At 41.1% G+C, this 18,197-nt stretch overlaps 1 protein-coding gene across 5 annotated transcripts in view; it reads left to right on the top strand.

The window, feature by feature from the left end:
* LOC124262398 (small conductance calcium-activated potassium channel protein 2-like) overlaps nt 1-18,197 on the top strand; it is a 297,321-nt gene that overhangs the window by 118,314 nt on the left and 160,810 nt on the right. For all 5 annotated transcript variants that reach the window (XR_006894577.1, XM_046696882.1, XM_046696880.1 and 2 more), the window contains one exon: nt 3,814-4,232. Coding sequence is in view for 4 of the 5 variants with exons in the window: in XM_046696882.1 (XP_046552838.1) it covers nt 3,814-4,232 (419 nt within the window). In the remaining variant the exon portion in view is untranslated. The remainder of the gene's footprint in view (nt 1-3,813; nt 4,233-18,197) is intronic.

Genomic DNA, 18,197 nt, shown 5'->3' with positions numbered 1-18,197 from the left:
AACATTAGCATGAATTATTTGAACATAATAATTGTTGAGAGCAAATTGTGCTAAGAAGCTACTTTTATTGACCTGCTTGCCAGGTGAGCTACAGAGCAGTGGCACTGTAAAAATGTCCCTTCTCAGGGCAGGAAACAATGAATTCAATTTCAGGAAACTTATTTCATGAAGAATCAAATCATTTTCCAAACACATGAAACTGGATAATATTGGGTTTCAATGTTACCCAGTATGTATGAATTATCAAATTTGTACAAAATTTGTTTATTATACATACATGGTCTCTTGGTTGTGATTCTTATATGAAAGGAGAACCAACAGTGATATATACTACTCACAATTTGATAGGGATCATAGAAAATTTGATGAACATAGGCAAGCAAGTTTTGTTACTGCCTTTGATAAATGATACATTATTAAAAGGACATGCAGGCAGTGCCATATACACATTTGCACGTGCATTTCATGACATTAGATGAGGATGCAGCCTCACTTTTCTTGCTTTGATGTAAACGTCAAGTTGTCATCTCACACTTGTGTGTGGATTGTTGATGAAGGTTTTGACATTTCAATACATTTGTCATTACATTTAATACTTATAATGCCTCCTCAACATCAAAGATGTCGTTTGATGTCAGCGCAATTGGGGAGATGCATCGGCATGGTTGATTCAGGCTTCTCACAACGTAACTTTGCAAATGCACTAAACGTCAGCCAAAGTGTTGTTAACAGAGTGTGGAACAGGCATCAGACCTTTGGTATGGCAATGCACCATCATGGTGGTGGTTGTCAGAGGTCAACTACACAATGACAAGACCACTTAATCACAGTTCAAGCACGATGTCATCCTTTCTGGACAGCCACCAGCCTCTGAAATGACCTCCTTAACACCTCGGGTGTAAACGTATCCACCCAGACAATACGGAATAATCTTCATGCAGCTGGCCTCAACTCCAGGAGGGCATGTGTTCTCATCCCACTGACCGTACGTCACAGGCGGGAAAGCTTGTCTGGTGCTCATGATCATGTCACTTGGACACATAACGACTGGATACCAGTTCTCTTTACTGATGAGTCACGATATTGTTTGGACTTTGCTGACAGAAGGCAACGGGTGTGATGAAGAGAATGGGAAAGGTTTAACGATGCTAACATTAGCGAACACAATTGTTATGGGGAGGATCCATCATGGTCTGGGGAGGAATCAGCAGAAACGGAAAAATGGATTTGCATGTCATGGGGAGGGGCATGATGACAGGTGTTCGGTACAGGGATGAAATCCTTAGTGTGTATGTCAGACCCTATGCTGGTGCCATTGGTCCAGAGTTGATGGTTGATAGTGTGTATGTGAGACCATCTTGATGGATGATAATGCCCATCCCCATCGTGCTAGGGGTGGTGGACCAGTTTCTGGAACAGGAAACAATTGCCTGCACACTGGCTGGACCTAAATCCTATTGAACATATGTAGAATATGCTGCAGGTGGCCATTTCTGGACGTCAGACACAACCCGGGACTCGAGAAGAACTCAGAAATGCCCTGCTTGAGGAATGGAATAATCTTCCAATTGCAAGCATCTCGGTTCTTATTGACAGCATGAGCCGTTTGTCATTCAGGCAGGGGAGGTCATACCCATTATTGACATTAATTTTGAAATGGATAAAATCAAAAGACACCTCTCCAGATCCAGCTTGCCATTGTTTGCCTTTTCATGATCAAATGCAATTTTGGAATGCAATGCACTCTTCAACATTAAACCCCCAAAACAGTCGAATTTCGATGATGAATTTCTGAACCATTAAATGAGTTAACTCTTTACAGAAGTTTTATTATATCTTTTCCAACATTTGCAGTTGAGTAACCACACTATTAACATGTGATCCCTATCAAATTGTGAGTAGTATATATATATATATGTGATGGTCATTGGTCACCAGAAACTTCATTATCAAATTGCTTTTAATCATAAAAATACTGATTAGTAATACTGATTAATGATATGTTGACACTAATTCTCACCCATTTATTTATGGTTGTATGAAATGTCAAAGTTATTCATACTTGGATAAACTTGCAGACAGTTTTGAGACTTAATTTACTGTATGCTACAGCTACTTTACATATGTAACTTCACATATGTTTTCAGTTTAACAGCCTTCCGGCAGTGCATGCCCGAGATTTAACATCAACAGCAGTAACACAGAACTGTTTGTAATTTCTTTTTCAGGTTTATTGCATTGCTCATCTTCACCTTAAGTCAAAATGGTTTGTGGTACAAGTTTCTGGTGAAATTTGGGTAGCTTTCAGGAAAAGGAAGTGATGGATGGGATTGCTTCTGGTTTTAATATACAACACAATGGCTTGTGTAGATGCCTACCTGACATGAAAGACTTCTGAAGTAGCAGCTGATGTACATAAACATTGACAGTTTGTTAAGTACGCTAGCTTGATATTTTTGTGAAAAATTCCTACCATGAAGGTGGCCATTTCCTGAGATCACCATTGTAGTTATATACACACATGATATTGGAGAATGTTACAGTTCATGTGCAGGTTTCACATTAATTCCATATCCTAATGTAGCACCAGTTTTCATTCAGTTTCGTTGATGCAGCATGTATTCATTTTCATTGGAAAAATAAGCTGCTAAAGGTAGGCCAAAATAAGTTTAGTAACTTAAATTTAATTGCCTTATGTTTCATCTGAACCTTGATTAAAATATAATAACTTGGGTCTTGCATGTGGGAATGAATGTCTTTAGCCACTATGCTTCTTAGTTTCATGTAAACACAGGCAGTATAATTGGTGATTGCGTATACTAAGAGTAAATGTGTGACAACACTGTTACTAACTCATTTGGTGAAAGTTTAAACAAAAACAACAACACAATTTAAATATTCTTCTTGCACAGCCATAGCTTATAATGTCAAGGTATGACACTCCTTTTCCAAATGCACTTCATCCACTATGTAATTTAATATCATATGTCTCAGGTAATATATTGTGCACCATGCATGTTGTATTTTCTAGGATACTTTAGAATGGTGAAATAGTTAAACCCTGTATTGAGATTTGTTGTGCATCAGTTATCAGGTCAAGTGACATAAGAAATACCATATATCACCATGTATGAAGTGACCCCACATATAAGGGTACAGACCTTCAAAATCAATGCTAATTTATATACATAAAAAATGTGAGTTCTTTAAGGCAAACTTCAAACCGCACTGTTTGTAGGTACTTGCCTTATAAGTAGCGATATATGGTAAGTACATGTATATAAAGGTTCACATGCACTGCAAACAAATTGTTAGCTGTTTAAAAGACATTAAAGAACCCTCAAAATTTGTTGACTGTTTAGATGTGAAGACCAGAACCAGGGGGATGTATCTTGAAATGTTTCAAAGAATATTTCTCTCTTTACCACCAGATGTTAAACATTTGTGTCCCTTTACCCTATTTGCTTGAATGTGTGTTTTTACAGTAAAAGTGCTTTATGAGTGGTGTGGACATATATACATAACAGCTTTCTTCAACGTTAACATAATTGTAACACAGCTGGTATATAATCATTATTTCATAGACATTTGTCTTTTTCTACTTTTACTTAAATCGTTCATATTTGAGCAGTTTATTTCATTATTGTAGTTTAAATGACTCGGAAAGTTAGTGACTAAGAATGAAATTGAATATTGTAACACAAATACTATAATCTGTCATACTGCTCTGATTAAGATTATGCTTGTATTCATATGACAGTGGCCATTGTTCATAATTCATGCATATTTATTACACATGTTGTTTTTTTCCAGTTATTTGCTGTGGACAATTGTGTTGAGGATTGGAGAATAGCAATTTCCTGGAGGAGAACAATCCAGCTTACAGTGGAAATTGTCATATGTGCAGTGCATCCCATTCCAGGCAACTTTACCTTTGTATGGACAACGCCAAAAACTGATCATCGTGACGCCCAGCACACTGTGGTTCCAGTTGATATTGTGCTCTCTATTCCAATGTACCTTCGTCTATACCTTATTTGTAGAGTTATGTTGTTGCACAGCAAGCTGTTTACAGATGCATCTTCTCGAAGCATAGGAGCTTTGAATAGGATTAATTTTGATACCAAGTTTGTGTTAAAGACATGTATGACCATATGTCCTGGAACTGTACTTCTTGTATTTATGCTGTCACTATGGATAATAGCAAGCTGGCTTCTTCGAGCTTGTGAAAGGTTAGTATTAGTTGCTGTTTTTGGCAAAATATCTTTTCTGATCAGACTACAAACACAAGAGATAAAAGTAATTTGTCATTGATATGAGTTTTTATGCCTTGCCTTATGTCTCCATCCCAAACAGTGTTAAATGTTTCATACATGTTCAAAATTACTCAGCTGATTTTATGGATAATTATATGTCATATGAGTGTCAGTTTTTGACATGTATCTATGCATACATACATCATACATCATAACCCGGATACACAAAGAATGACAGTTGTTTTCAGAACCCTCAATGTTTTTCATGGGGGTGTCCTTAAAAAAGAGCCCCGTCTAAATATGAATCAGTCAACCCAAATCTTTGAATGTTGATTATGACGGGAAGTCATCTAATACTATACTGAACGTATTTTATGTGATATTATCTGAGGGCATACCATTATCCAAGAGGTACCAAATGACAGATTGTTTGTCATTTTCTGCAATTTTTAAAGAAATATTATACCCCAATTCATTGTGATAACTAAAGTACTGTTGGAAAATGAAAACAAATTTTTTTTCCGCATTTATATCTACAATTTATGTAGTTAATATGAGAAAATGTGAAATATCTGTTAAACTAAGTTCGGCCTAACAGCAGTCTCAGTTTACTGAGGAGAGATTAGTGCAGAAATGAGCAGTGCATAAGGCGACTTATTTGGAACAGACCATGGCTTTATGCAAATTAGTGTGCGATGATATTGTATTACAAAGGACACTTTTTAAATGTCCATTGTGATATTAAACTTAGCTTCATTATAAATGAAAGCTGACGTAAAAACAATGATAACTTTAATACTGAAACTGTTAAGGATGAAGCTACCATGGAGTCACACTGTCACTATAAAAAGAAACAGGTAGGAGAGGTCTTCTTAAAAGCAAAACTACGAAGGGTGTTGCAGACGGTGGTTGGGGTCGGGCTGGGGGATAGATATATCAGCTAAGATATGATAATCCTTCAGGGGAATTAAACTGGGATAGTAAACGGCATGCCAGAACAATTTACACATAATATCCAGTCCTGTCGACCTATATATTTTGAGACATTTAATTCAATGGTTAATTTAAACTTTTCTTTGGGTATCATACTGTTTTACATATCTCAACATAAACTTTATGAAAGAAAGACATGTAAGATGTTAATCAGTAGATGAGACATATTAAACACACATGAAAAAGCATAAAATATCTTCGAGATGACCCCTTGTGCCTGTAGGCAGCACATGCACTTCATGCCAGGTGAGTCGATGGTCTGTCGTTGTACCTGGCTGAGTGAGTTAAAGGGCCACTGATCCAGAGTGATTAATGTTTCTTACCAACAGTCTAATTACGAAACCTATCTGCAAGCTGGCCAGTACCTGCTCCCTCAACCGTGACGGACACGGGGACTGGGCTACTGTCCACCTGGGCAGAATTTCTTCAACCTAAACAGTGGGACATTAGAGAGGGTGGATGCCCATCAGATGCTGTTATTTGAAAATATCCACGGTAGTTCTTGTCTGATTGTAATAAAGTATTCCAGCAGTGTAGGCTTTTTCGGATTTTCTTATGCCTGGATGGTATACTGACTGATCCAATTTCATCCTATTTCTGTGTTTTTACCTCAATATTTATTCATGTCATGTACAAATATGATGTCTATTACCTGTGATATTAAAAACACACATTTAATTTATTTGAATCCATAAACTAAACAACCCCACTTCGTCATTGCTAGAAAAATCTGAAAATTTACTTAGGTACATAGGTATATACAGCAAATGCTTATATGTATTTGTTATATGCAACAATGAAATTCCGTTCGTATCCTCAAAACAGTGTTTTTTCAGGTAATTAAAATTGCATGCAATGTAGCGATTACTACTCCCATGCTGTAACCCTTGTTAGGTGGTATAAACCTACACATGTTATTTGTCATCATTCACTTGATGGTCAGTTAATGAATTTATTTTGCTATTTACAGATTTTTGTCATTTATATTTTTCCCGGTTTCCATGGAAACGATTCGGACTTAGTCTCAAAAGGGCGGGGTGGGTTTTGTTTCCGGAGCATAACTCGAAAACTTTTTAATATCTTTCAGCAAAACTTGGCACATATATGAGACAGATCTTGAAGTGGTGTCTTTTGCTATTTACAGATTTTTGTCATTTACATTTTTTTTGGTTTCCATGGAAACGATTCGGACTTAGTCCCAAAAGGGAGGGGTGGTTTTCGTTTCCGGAGCACAACTCGAAAACTTCTTAATATCTTTCAGCAAAACTTGGCAGATATGTGAGGCAGATCCTTAAGTGGTGCCTTTTCATATTTGCAGATTTTGCTCATTTTTCTTTTTCTTGGTTTCCATGGAAATGATTTGAACTTAGTCTCAAAATAAGGGTGACCTTCATTTCCGGAGCACAACTCGAAAACTGTTCAATATCTTTCTTCAAGACTTGGTAGATACATCAAACATAAGCTAAAGTGGTGCCTTTGCTATTTGCAGATTTCTGGCATTTTTGTTTTTCCCAGTTTCCATGGAAACGATTAGGACTTAGTCCCAAATGGGAGAGGTGGGCTTCATTTCCGGTGCACAACTCGAAAAGCGTTCAGTATCTTTCAGCAGAACTTGGCAGATATATTAGGCAATTGGTGCCTTTTGCTATTTACAGATTTTTGGCATTTATATTTCTCATGATTTCCATGGAAACGATTTGGACTTAGTTTAAGAAATAGTCAAGCTGGACTTTAAGTAACTGTCAGATGATTTGTTCTTTCAAATATGTGGGGCCGGGGGGGATATGTCATCTTCTGATGACTCTTGTTTAAAGAATGGTGGACATCATGCAATTAGTTGCCAGGTGTGCTATTTTGGGTGACCAATGAGACTATTCACCAATCTGAAAAACCTGAAACGATATTTCATTTTTTCATATATTAGGCCACCCTTTTTAAATAACTTGGATTACAGATTTTCGGAGTCGGAGGAGGGAAAAAAAAAAATCACTTCAATTGTTTTTTTATGGGGGGGCACTTCGACTTGACATATCAAAATATATAGTAGGCGGGGAAAAAACCCCACTAATAAGCAAAATGTTTCTGACATGTCAGGCCTCAAAATTGCGACTAATGATTCATTTATTAAATCTGTCACTTTTCACAATGACTAAAAACACTTATTACACTTATTAATTGTTCAAATTTTTAACCGATTTTATGAGTAAACATGCTTTTTAGGGTATTCTATTTCACATCCCACTGATCGCCCAGTTATGCCGATTTAGGTTATTTCGACATATGACATTTGCAATTGTGTAATTTTTAGGGATACAGAGAAACAGCCTAAAAACAGTTTTTTAAACCCCCAACGCGTTTTGCAGGGGTATTAAGATGGACTCCGATCCGTGCACATTTGTCTTTTCCGGAGCATAACTCTAAAACCTTTCAATATTTCTTCACCAAACTTGGCTCATAGATAGATCTGGTGGTCTACTGGTGCCTTTTGGTAGTTTTTGATTTCTGAATAAAATATTTTTTGCATTTCCATGGCAACAAGTTTGACAGACTGAATTGGTGGTAGTGCTCTTTTCCGGAGCAGAGCTTAAAAACTGTTCACTGTTTCATCACCAAATTTCATACATAGGTAGGTCTAGTAGGGAACTGGTGCCTTTTGCTAGTTTTCGATTTCTGAATAAAATGGTTTTTTTTGCGTTTCCATGGCAACAATTTTGGCTTCAACTGAATTTGGTGGTAGTGCTCCTTTCGTGAGCAGAACTTTGAAACCTTTCAGTACTCTCCTTCCACTTAACTATATACACGCCAAAACATTTGACATAATCATAACTTGTAGATATATTCATGAAGAGTATTTTGCCATTGCAGGGGATATTGATGACTTTGTCTTCTTGTTTCTATTTCCGACAGTACTTTAATATCTCGTTAACCATATTGCCCACATATGTGAAATTTTGGATATGGCTTTGCTAATGATTGCAAACATTGGAAATTGAGAATATAGTGAGGCCGACTACTTTTTGAACACCCCTCGTACATCATGAGTACTGCAATGCTCTCTGCTTCAATATCCCAGCATTTCTACCATCTAAACTTCAGAGAAGCACACCACATTCCTAGCTCTCGATTGATCTGACCACATATCTCTAACTCTGCAATCCCTCCGTTGGTTACCCATCAACCAGCACACTGAATAGAAAATTCTTCTGAATCACAAGTGCATCTATGACAACGACATGTGTATCTAGCTCAAAGATCTCATAAGTATTCACAAGTCCTGCCGATGCCTTCATTCTGTGGCTTAGTTCCTCTATTTACTCCACTCAGCAAAACCAGCATGGGTGACAGAGCTTTTTGTCTGCAGCCCACACAGGAAAGAAGTAAGGTTTAGGGGAAGTGAGAGACTTTTGCTTGTACAACTAACTGTGTATAGGTGACATTAAGAAAACTTCTGTTAAAAAGTCTTAAGATTTAGTTAAATCGTGATATAAGCCAAGATGTAGGATTATGGCAGTGATGTAGTAGGTGGCAGCCATTGTTCACCCTAAAGATAGTTGATTACATATCTGGAGGATCTACATCGAGAGGGAATTACTTATTCTTTTCTTGTGTTGAAGCTTATCTTTGGCCTGCATGGTTCATGTATGATGACATGCATGTTTTAATTGTGTGCTTTTAGTCTCATTTTTATTTTTTAAAATTATTAAATAAAAGTTTCATAAGATCTGTTGCAAGTTTCACAAGGCATTGTAAGCTGAAATATTATGATAATTGCTAAATTTTTAAACTTATCCTATCTCACGGTATGCACCTCTCTTCTTCTTCTACGACCATGTGTGGAAACGTGCTGTAGGCTAAGTTGAATCAAACCTTCCTGACCTCTGACCACCTGACCTCTGCCCCCACTCCGATAGCACGACCTGTCAATCATCTCAATAAGCGTGCAGATCGCTCAGATGATCACGTGACGTTCTGTGCCTGTCATTTCTCTTTCTAGTTGCTACACCGAGTGGACGTGTGTTGTTCTCTCAGTTAGACATTATTTGATTGTCAATATGGGAAATAAATCAAATCGAAGTTCTTCTAAGAAACGCAAATTTTGTGATGAGTGCAACAGCAACTTTTCCGCTGCTGATCCACACGCTTGGTGTGTGGTTTGTATAGGCTGTTGTAGTTGCTCACATCAGTGTTCTGCTTGTTCACACTTGAATGATGATGAATATCGACGGGTTGCATCTAGACGTAGATCGGACAGAGATCGGTGTACAACTGCTGCAGATCCTTTAACTTCTAAGTGTGCTAAATTGGAACGCCATTCGAAGAGAGCAGTTTGTCGATCTAAATCAGCATCCCCGGACGAAGTTTTTTTAGTGGTGGCGTCAGACTCCTACTTGAGCGGTATATCCGTCGTCTCTTTCGTCCTCAAACATCTAGTCCCGTCTCCAGACAAGTTTCTTTCAATATTGGTATTGCTAACTACCTCTGTAGCACAGTCTTGGCTTTCTACCTTGGTGACGATTTCACAGACTCCTAGTTTGCCTCAGGTGGTTGTTTCCAGGGTGCCGCTTTGATTGAGTGCTCCACCCCCCTCTGCTATGGTGGGTGCGCTTGGTAAAAGCATTCACTCTCATGCGGCGAGTGCAGTCAGTTCGGCACTTTCAACCACAGGGATCAGTTCGGCGGTTCAAGCTATGCGCTGCTTGCTTCCAATGCGTCGCTTTGTTCTAGTTCGACACTCTCATATCTTCCTGTGGTGACATCAGGCATGACGGCAGTATCCAGTGCGGCGCTTTCAACACCTTTCCCGTACCTTGCACCACCTGTCTCTGAACCATCGCCTAGTTCCAGTGCGCTGAGCGGCACTTGCTGTCCAATCATCACTTTGTACCAATGCGTCGCTCTCACAAAGGGAAGAAGAGACCAGTGCATCGATTCACTTCAGTTCACTGCTCTCATTCGGTCCAATTCATTTGCCCTGCGCTTTCGATTGGATCAATGCTTCAGACCAGTGTCCCGTTTTCGATTGGAACAACGATTCAACTTAGTGATTGGAACAGTCCAGTTCACCATAACTATATGGTACGACATTTTAGAAGAATGCACCAGTCCCGATTGACTCAGCGCTTTAGATCGTGAATGAGGCTGAACCGGATCACCCTGCCGAATCAGATCACGTGACCGAACCGGATCACAGTACCGAACCAGATCACCTCTTCGAACCAGATCACCTCTTCGATCCAGATCGTCGAACCAACTTAGATCTCAGAATCGATCCTGATCGCCACAGCATACCAGATCGCCGCTCCAACAGTATTCGCCGATCCGACAGTGTTCATTGAACTGTCAGCATTCGCCGAATTATGTGGTTGCCTCAATGCGCATACTGTCATCATGACTTGTTTACTAGTTTGCACAGTACGGTACCTACAGTGATTTTTTTCTACTGCAGTTCTACTTCAACACTTCTTCCAACTGCAGCGTAGATACCTCATTTCTACAGTTTTTACCGGTGCTCAGCTTGGCTTCGGGGTTACGCTTCCTGCTTCTACAGTGTCTATGAACAGACAGAGTGTTCACTCCGATGCGCCGCTTTCATTCACTTCCTGGTTATCTACTAGTATGCCAGTCGTATTCAGAGTGCCGCTTTCCTCCAATGTATCAACGCTTCCATCCAGTGCGACGCTTTCTTATGTATCAACGCTTCCAGTTAGTGCATCGTTCGGCTGGTTGTACAGAGGTAGTAGTTATGTCAGTAGCGCAGGCCTCTACATTATGGCGGTGATTGATGATCCCGGATTTTTTAAGATTCCTCCATCATCTACCATCCGATCTTCACCTTTGATGAATGATTCGATTAAACGAATCTACCCTTCGACGTAGATATCAGCTCTACAACCACCTGTTTGACATATTTGTCCAGAAACTTGATGATGATGTGAAAGGAAAGGTGGTGAGGTTGATGAAACAGACCACGATTACACCCAGCGATACACCACAAAGCTGCTATGAGTAGTCTGTATACAGTAACAAGATTCAGTGAAGTGTCGTACAATATTCCTGAATATCAAGCTGGTCTATTATGCACAGTTTCTGCGTGTGGTACCAGCAGTGATGTTTGGTCAAGTAGCTAGCATCACTTTACCCAGATTCTATGGGTTGGGACTCGCCTGGTTAATTGACGTCCGTGGATTTTTGTCACTATTGCATTGTGGGTAGCATTTGCAATGGCGGACTACTGTTTGTTTACCGGAGACTTTTGATGATACAGTGACTATGAAGTGCCCTGACAGACTAGCCTTGGTCCCACGAAGCGGATACCTATCCCAGCCTTTTATTGCCAGTGATGATGAACAATGCCATTCCCGGTAAGAGTGATTATGTCGAGTTTCATCAGTCATCCGAGAGAAGCAGTTTACCGAGGGTGTCAGACAGAATCGCCCGAGAACACTTTCACTTGGCTAGGGTTACTCGGTTTTTAGCTTAAGCCCTCAGTTCAGAGGTCACTGCAGCTATGTCCTGACTGTCCGCAAGCATCGATTTTACTACCTTCGGTTCCCTTACAAACGTTCCTGGGGTCACTGGTCTTTTACCTCTGCCATTCCATCAACTTTACGAATGTTCCGGTAGATTGACGATCCCATGCCTTGCATCTACTAACTTTTCACTCCATCTGGCGGACCAACACTTCATTTGGCGAACCATACGTTCCTGCGATCACTGATTGTACGGCCTGCATCACTATGTGTACAATGTGAACGTTCCTGTAGATTGACTGACAATCTCCATGCCACGAACTTACTACATTCAGCACTTCTTCAGTACTGTCATGCTGGCTTGACTAATCGGATGTATCCTATCTCAGGAGAGTTTCCTTCTTCAGTGGCAGTAGTTGCTAGGCCTTCTGATATCAGCTCAAGCCCCAACGTATAGAAGTCATTTCCTACTTCGGCCAATACAGCGATTTCTACGCCCGTATCTCAAGGCCGTCAACTGAACCCGAAGGAATTGAGTCGCCTTCCAGAACTGCTTCGTCCAGTCCTTCAGTGGTGACTCGACGAACTGAATGTCTGCGCTGGAGTTTCTATGGTACCCCTAGCGCTTTCACAACCCAAGATTCTTCGCCAGTTACAGACCTTTTTCTGTTGACATCAGCTCAAGTTGTGACTCTGAGGGGATAACTTCAACTATGGCCTCTCCAATCCACACATCAGGATCGGCGACCCTCACGCATTGATCTTTCTTTCTCCAGTGTTCCATCCCCATCTCCAGTGGTGTTTGGACGTGTTGAATGTTTGTGGCGAAGTCTCTTTAAGACCGTTTGCTCCAGTACATCACCTGTACGTAGACGCCTCTCTACACGGGTGGGGAGCTCACTTTCTCGATCAGCATGTGGCAGGGCTGTGGTCTCCCGCAGACCGCTCATGTCACATCAACATTCTGGAGCTCAGGGCAGTGATTCTTCCGATCACTCATTGGCAACACCTGTTACAATCAACCAAGCTTTTTGATTCGATCGGACTATACTGCAGTCGTGTGGCACATCAATCGAATGGGATCCACAGGGTCTCCTCAGCTTGTTCAGTGGACACAACAGTTTTTCCACTTAGTGGACTCTCTCAACATCACGGTCCAGGCCAATCACATCCCAGGGGTGAAGTACGTCATTGCAGATTCTTTGTCCCGTCCGGTTTTCTACTATACCCGATGGGGTGGAAACTGCAACCACAGGTGTTTCAGACTTTGTGCCTTCTGATGTCTAACCCGACAGTGGATCTGTTTGCTACCCGCTTCCATCACCTGCTTCCAATATTCGTGTCCCCGAACCCAAATCCTTTTGCCTGGGAACACGATGCTCTAGCCATCCCCTTGGATGACTTGAACGCGTATGCGTTTCTACCAGTGGCGCTACTTCCACGCATACTGCTCAAGTTACGAACGACGCAGTGGATGACACTGATTTTGGGTCGTACCATTTTGGCCCATCAGAGGTTTGTTCCTAGACCTGCAAGACTTGGCTGTCCCATTCCAGTACCACTTCCCAATCATGCCGATCTTCTGGTTCATCTTCACTCCGATCAGCTGCATTGGTCTCGGCTCACACTTAGTTTTCACGCCTGGTGCATTTACATGAATCGCTAACTACAAAGGGATACTCCAAGCGAGTCGCTACGGCGATAACCACTGTGCACCAAACTTCTACCAGGCCACTCTGTGATGACTATGGAAGAATTTTGAAGCGTACTGCAAGACGATGGGTATTATATCACCCACTACAGCATCGCCTCAGATGGTCGCGGAGTACCTCCAGCATCCTAGAACTTCCAAGGAATTGAAGGGTTCTACCTTGTCTACATACCTGGCCATGCGTAACACAGTTATTGCGCCGGCTATGGGTGCGAAGGTGTCAATTATCCCTGAGCTCCAGTCTCTCCTCAGATCTTACAAAGTTGCTGATCAATCCCGGAAGTTCCGGCCACCAGCCTGGGACCTTTCCGTGTTTTTTAATCATCTCGAGTCAGAGGAGTATGAACCTCTGGCAGAGAAGGATTTCAAGCATGTCACGTTTAAGACTTTCTTCCTCCTGGCTCTTGCGACTGCTGCCTGCATCTCCGAGCTTCATGCACTGGATGTCACCCGGTTGCGCTTCGAGAGGACCAGACATGCCAAAGCCCTTCCTGGTTTGAGGTGGGATCTCGTCGCAGAAACCAGTTGGCTGGACAACCGGACAGACTATTCGCCTTCCCACCGCTGTCTTCTATTTTGGGCCCTGACGACACCGAGGATCTCTCCCTATGTCCTGTCCGGACTTTACGTGTTTTAGCTGCCTCCAAGGACCGTCGTAGGTTACACAAGAGACCGTTTATTTCTCTGTCATCGGCCTCATCTACAGAAGTCTCTTGTACCACACTGACCTTCTGGATGCGATGTACCATCCTTCATGCCTACGCCTATGCTGACCTTCTTCCTCCTACTATGGCCAACCCTCATGAGACAAGAGCCTTGACCTCTACGATGGCGCTACATAGAACTGTTCCCTTCACGGCATCATGGAGGGTTGGTTTTGGAGTTTGGACACGGTCTCCGTCTCACCCTACCTCGGGGATCTGTCTGTTACTGAAGCGGAAGGTCTTCACCCACTGGGTCCATTGGTTTTGGCGCAGCAGTTATCGTCAGCTTGCAAACGCAGATAAGATGCAGTTCCTACCTTCGTGTGGGTTTTGCATTCTCTATATCATGAAAGATATCTGTCCTATCTTTCTTATTGGTATGGATTATATGTGGGCATAGACCACTTCACCTAGGGAACTAGGGCGTGTTTGCACTGTCATACCATGACTCGATAGACTGAGAGGCCAGTCTTGTGCTACATGCAGAGGTGGTCGACACTCCACTTACTGACCTCTACTCTCTGAGCAATTACGTCAGTGAAGTGTTGATTTCCGATTACCTGCCTCGTTTTCGAAGCGTTCCGCTCCTAAGTCCTTTCTCACCTTTGGTAAGTTAGGGGGATTGGTACTGAACGTTAAACAAGTTGAGCAACCGGGCTATTCCCTCTTTCACCACCTTCCAGCGTGTGTCTGTGGAGGATAGTTTCGAAGCAGGGACTGTCCAGATTAAGGTCTTCGACTTTAATTCACTGGGGTCACTTGATAAATCGCGGGGAGGCGGGGTCCACTTGCCAAACTGCGTCCTTTTGCTTGTCAAAAGTTGCGGCTGAAAACCACATTAATTCGGGACCGCCCACTCCCTAGAGTTTTTGTGCTGTGTAACCTAAGGGGTTATCAGAAGCAACCCATCACAAGTTCGGAGTTAGCATATCGGGAGTTGGTGCTTTCTCCTGGCCTCCTTGTGTTATGCGACCTCACGTTTGTAGAGTTGACACAGGGTAATCTGCGGCCCACCAGCCAACCATAATGCATACCGTGAGATAGGATAAGTTTAAAAATTTGGAAATTTTACTATAAATTGTATATTTATATACTTATCCTATCTTACGCGATGGATACCCACCCGACCTGCCCCACATCACAGATTACTGGACGCTCCAAGACGAGAATGACAGGCACAGAACGTCATGTGATCATCTGAGCGATCTGCACGCTTATTGAGATGATTGACAGGTACTGCTATCGGAGTGAAGGCAGAGGTCAAGTGGTCAGAGGTCAGGAAGTTTTGATTCAACTTAGCCTATAGCACGTTTCCACACATGGTTGTAGAAGAAAAAGAGAGGTGCATACCGTGAGATAGGATAAGTATATAAATATACAATTTATAGTAAAATTTCCAATTGTGTGTATTTTAACCAAATTAAGGACATTTATATGAGTGTTTTCTCCATAATATTAGGTACTAAATTCAATTCATTCATGTATATTTTTCATCATTGATATTTGTTGAGTGAATAATAATGTGCATATTCTATTTCAACAAGCCCCTATATAAACATGATACAATTTATAGGGGACATTAAAAGACCAGGCTTTCCAACATATCCCAGCTATATGGCGGCGGTCTGTAAATAATCGAGTCTGGACTAAACAATCCAGTGATCAACAGCATGAGCATCGATCTGCGCAATTGGGAACCGATGACATGTGTCAACCAAGTCAGCGAAACTGACCACCCGATCCCGTTAGTCGCCTCTTACGACAAGCATAGTCGCCTTTTATGGCAAGCACATGGGTTGCTGAAGACCTATTCTATCCCGGATCTTCACGGGTCTTATCATGCTGGAAAATCCAATTATGTTCATACAGCGTTCGGGCCATTGGAAGGAGGTGACCATTTAAGATGTCAACATATCATTCCTTTGTCAAATTTCCAATGAAAATATCCAACAGCGTCACTCCACATGATGATATTCCACAACACATGTGAAATTTTATATGTTTTTGGCGTTAGCAGATAGGTTTCACAGTATCTTTTGTCCAAATTTTCATACAGTTCAGAAAAGAACAGACAGAACTTTCATCAGAAAAGAAAACATAATCCAAATCTTGATTTTCGTAAGCCCTACACAGTTTAAACATCTTTCTTTTTGTGCATCTTTCATCAATGGTGAGGAAATTCCTCGCTTTTTCACCCAGTTAAGTCTTTGTAATCTTGTCTAAGGGTTTCATTACATACCTGAGGACTTCCTCTATTAATCATCTCATTTCTGATATTCTCAACGCTTTTCAAATTTCCAATGCTTACAATCTTACCAAGTCTCCGGCAATCCATAGTACTGAACTTCCTTGGCCATATTGAGTACCTTACTACATAATGTAACACCTATTTTAAAATTCTATTGTCAGTATTAGGAAACAAAGATTTTCTCAATAATAACTGGGAAAACTGTATTTGTATCAAATGGTCACAGATGTGCAGGCACTAGGGGACTACAGATTGAGAGATTCACCCATGTTAAGTAACACTAATACAGCAAATGCCAAACTACCCATGTTAACACTACAGGGGCCATTTCCCGACAAGTTCCATTGCTACCCATGTTGCCATGCAGCTCGTTCTTCCAATAGGACCACACTTACCATCCATTGTAAACTGAACTTTAAGCCATCTATTGTAAAGAAGAATGGACAGAATTGATGTCTTGCTGGGGTATATCTCAAGATGCCAAATGCAACATGTAATGCTGTCCATATGTACACCACAATGATTTGTTCGTGTTCATGTCATGCCTGCTCAATAAAGTTCAGTTATATTAAAAATTTTAAACATGAAGGAATCTCTCAGTTAGGATAACATGGTGATGACCTCGTGAAACAAAATGGTAGATGGACATGAACATATTTTAAATCTATGTAGTGTGAATGAATGATGGAGAGTGAGTGTTACAGGATGAAGCAAACCTCTAGGTATAGCACCATGCAGAAAACAAAGGTTCCTAAGCAGGCAACCCTATCCTATATAATATAATGTAAAGGTAAAGAGGACAGTTGGCTGCACGCCAGTAGCTGCGTGACAGCACATCTGACTTGATCTTGGACTGCTCTGTTTAAGAAAGCACACCCTGCCTGAGAAAATTGCATCAGTTTACTTGCCTGAAAGAAACCAAAGAAGGCAACAAAATATGCTGCTTAAAACAATCTTAACTTAAAGAGCAACAGAAAAATCAGAGGTTGTGGATCATTAGTTTAGTCAGGTTTGTTGATATTTTCTTTCTGTGATTGTGTTCTCCATGGGTCTTTTGCACACCGGTAATCCCATTGACAATGACAAAGTGGCCAGTGCAGCCTTCTGTGCTATGAAGTCTGTGACATGTTGACAGACCAGCCATGAACATTCTTAACATTCCTGGTGTATGTCCCAACACTGATAAGTGTGCAATGAAATAGGCAGGGTGGGTGATTGGAACAAGCCAGACATCTTACAGGTTTTGTGATGCACAGAATGCCCACATTGCTTGGATTCCTACCTGTTAAGGTGCATAAAGTGTCACCTTGAGGTGCATTGTGCAATGTGATAACATTGTCAAAAGTATTTATATATCTAGCTTTGGACAACATTTTGCACCAGTGACATTTGTGTGGATGCCTTTGAGGACTGTGTTTCAGGGGATATAGTATTAGGCTCTGTCGGTCGGTCTGTCTGTACGTATGTACGAATGGCAATATCTTAAGAACTGTTGACTAGATTCTTTTCATACTTGATAGCTTAATCACAAAATCATCGATTTTGGTGACCTTCACGTAATTTTCAAAGTCACAGTGACACTTTGAAGTTTTCAGCATGTTAACCTGCATGTTAAGCTTATCAGCGAGATATCTCAAGAGCCGTTCACTGGATTTTCTTTTACTTTTTAGGTTTGATTTGATAATTTGCGGCGGGGATTATGTCACCTTAAAGACAACTGCTTGTTGATGATGACACTTGTGCTTGGTTATTGTCAAAAGAAAAGGGCTTTCTTGTTAGCAAAGCTTGTGCTCCACAGACAGACTGGAAACAGCT

This window comes from Haliotis rubra, unplaced genomic scaffold, assembly GCF_003918875.1.
Source record: "Haliotis rubra isolate DU_JTF1 unplaced genomic scaffold, ASM391887v1 Scf836, whole genome shotgun sequence".
Lineage (NCBI taxonomy): Eukaryota > Metazoa > Mollusca > Gastropoda > Lepetellida > Haliotidae > Haliotis > Haliotis rubra.
The sequence above is the reverse complement of the archived record's forward strand: the minus strand, read 5'-3'. Positions and strand labels throughout refer to the sequence as shown.